The following is a 2,793-nucleotide window of genomic DNA, read 5'->3' as shown; positions in this document are numbered from 1 at the left end:
CAGAGAAGGTCGCTGATCCACCTCTGTCACTCGGAAGCTGAGAGGATCCTGTCCCTGCCACCCTGCAAGTGCCCTGCGACTCGTGGGGCCTGTGCCCCCCGGCTGGCTGCTCTGGTCTTAGAAACTCACTGTAGACTCCTGTAGTTCTTTAAAGCTTATTTGTGTTTCCTCTTTAAGAACTTCTAGCTGTTTACCTGTGTTCTCCTGTATTTCTTTGAGGGAGATATTTATGTCCTTCTTAACTTCCTGTATCATCATCATGAGAAGTGATTTTAGGTCTGAATCATGATTTCCTGGTGTGTTCTGTGTCCGGGACTTCCTATGGTGGGAGAATTGGGTTCTGATGATGCCAAGTAACCTTTGTTTCTGTTCGTTATGTTCTTACACTTGCCTCCTACCATCTGGTTATCACTAGTGCTACCTGCCTTGGCTAAATCTGACTGGGGCCTGTCCTTCCTGTGATCCTGGTTGTGTCAGAACTCCTCAGAGTCAAGCTCTCTCTGTGATCCTGTGATTCTTGGATCCTGTGATCCTGGGCTGCTAAGAGCTCCTGGGAATGGAGCTTCCTCTTCATATTGTGAGACTGGCTGCAAAATTTGTGCCCAAGGTCTGCTCAGAGTACCAGCCCAGACAGACTAGAAGCAACCCATGCCACTGGACTTGTAGAGTTCCTAAGAACCTATGTCCCACTAGTGCCAATTACTCCTGGTGTTGGGTTAGATGTTGTGTCCTCCTCACCTCTGATCCTCTGATCCTGGGTGTGTTAGAGCACTTGGGAGTGGAACTTCATCTGGGTGTTGTGGAACTGGCTGCAAAATTTGTGCCCAAGGTCTTCTCAGGATACTGGCCAAGACAGACCAGAAGCAATCCATGCCACTGGGCTGGTACTTACACACAATTTTAAGCAAGTCTTCAGATTACCCTTCTCTGTCATCTCAGGCCCATGACAGTTTCCTCCTCCTTCAGTGTTTCTGACATACCTCAGATGCAGGCTGTGACACTGTGTCAGGCACAGTAATAGATGTCAGTGTGCCCAGATGTCAGGATGCTGAGCTGGAACAGTGTGTCTATATCCATTGTGCTTCTGTCTTCAAACCTCTCTCTCTCTCTCTCTCTCTCTCTCTCTCTCTCTCTCTCTCTCTCTCTCTATCATACTTACATATACACACATACATAGAAATACTGTTAGATCATAAAAATGTATCCTTCATCAGAACTTAAAAGCTATGAACTAACACAGGTCAAATGAGAGCCATCTCACAAATCTCCTTTGAAAACACACTGAGAGATAGAAACTTCATGTGATATCTGAGAGGGTATGTGGTTTAATTTATATATACTTTTCACACACACACAAAGTAAACAGATTTAACAGAAAAAAAAGATAATTTCATTTACCACTTTAAGCCACAGAATGTTCCCACTATGCCATCATCCATAGATCTGATGACAAGATACTGGATTATATTCAGGGTTCATACCCAAAACTGAATAATCAAATATTTTCTTGTCTGTCACACATTGACACCAAAAACTTAATTATACGCTTTTCACTGAAAATAAACACAAAAGGGCTGACTGTGGCATAGCTATGGGACACAATAATTTGGACACAGTAGAATATTGAGCCATCTTTGAATTTCATCCTTGAGTGGAAGAAAATAAAGTCCAAAATGTAGAGAACCACAAAGAAGCTCATGAGCAGCATGATGGTCCTGGTGGCCCTTTGCTCTGGGGAGGCTTTTGGAGAAAGTCTGGTGCTATGAAGATGCCGGGCCTGCTTCTTGTGCCTCCATAGAAGAGCCACCATGTACCCACTGGACAGGGCCATGAGACCAAGGAGAAAGGCTTCCCTGATGGCCATTGGAGTGGAAAACATGCTTTTACTGAAGTAACTCAGAGGTAGAAGTGAGCAGGACTGAGTAACATACATAAAATTCTCTGAGGTCAAGTTGGGGGTAGCAATAATCGATATGAAGAGGTGACTGCTAAAAGACATATAGAGGATACAGAAGAAAAGAAAGGCACCTGAGATGTGATAGGGAGATTTATGTTTAAACTTTGTTAAATAGGAGTTTCTAGGACTAAGCATAATGGTCCAAAGGACATTCAGCAGACAGGTAGCAGAAAGGGTAAGTCCCCTCAGAAGCCTGTGCAAATAGATAAGAGATTGGCACATGGTAGAATTCCATCTCCACTGAGATGTAAACATATTCACAGCTATGAGGCTCATAGTTATAAGCATCATTAGTTGGGTTAGGGACAAGAAAGCAATGTAGAGATCAATGGGCTTAGGCCTGTTCTCACCAAGGAGCACACAGACATGGGCAAAAATAAGGATACTGTTAGCTGAGATCCCAACACTCACTTCAGAGAATAAGGTGATTTTCATATATGTGTCAATGTGGAGTAAGTTGACTTTATTCATTGTATGAGTGTAGGAAGCAAGTAGCAATGAACTGAGGAGAAAAGGGAAAACCCTTCTTTACATAATATGGCCTTGTTCACAAATTCCAACCAACACTGACCTGGCAACAAGATTTTGACTCATGCCGACTCCATGTCACCAACACAGGTCCAGCTCATACCACCTCAATGCCATCTACAATGTCCTAATACTTTCCAGTCAAGGCTGAATTGTGTGTACCTTTGTGGAGCTACCTCTGAATATAAACTTTCTTGTACATTAAATATTTCTATGAGTTCTAAGAATCATCCGTACTCCTGGTCTATGGGTTTAGTTTATTCTGGGACAAGAGTTGCATCTCACTTGCTTGTTAGACACACAATAGC

At 43.2% G+C, this 2,793-nt stretch overlaps 1 protein-coding gene across 1 annotated transcript; it reads right to left on the bottom strand.

The window, feature by feature from the left end:
- Positions 1–1,495: 1,495 nt before the first annotated feature.
- LOC116098243 (vomeronasal type-1 receptor 53-like) lies at positions 1,496–2,449 on the bottom strand. The gene has a single exon (XM_031380920.1). The coding sequence runs from the start codon at positions 2,426–2,428 to the stop codon at positions 1,496–1,498; it is 933 nt and encodes a 310-aa protein (XP_031236780.1). The 5' UTR covers positions 2,429–2,449.
- Between the last annotated feature and the right edge of the window lie 344 nt (positions 2,450–2,793).

Source organism: Mastomys coucha, unplaced genomic scaffold (genome assembly GCF_008632895.1).
Source record: "Mastomys coucha isolate ucsf_1 unplaced genomic scaffold, UCSF_Mcou_1 pScaffold20, whole genome shotgun sequence".
Lineage (NCBI taxonomy): Eukaryota > Metazoa > Chordata > Mammalia > Rodentia > Muridae > Mastomys > Mastomys coucha.
Note: the sequence above shows the minus strand (reverse complement) of the source record. Positions and strands in the feature narration are given on the sequence as shown.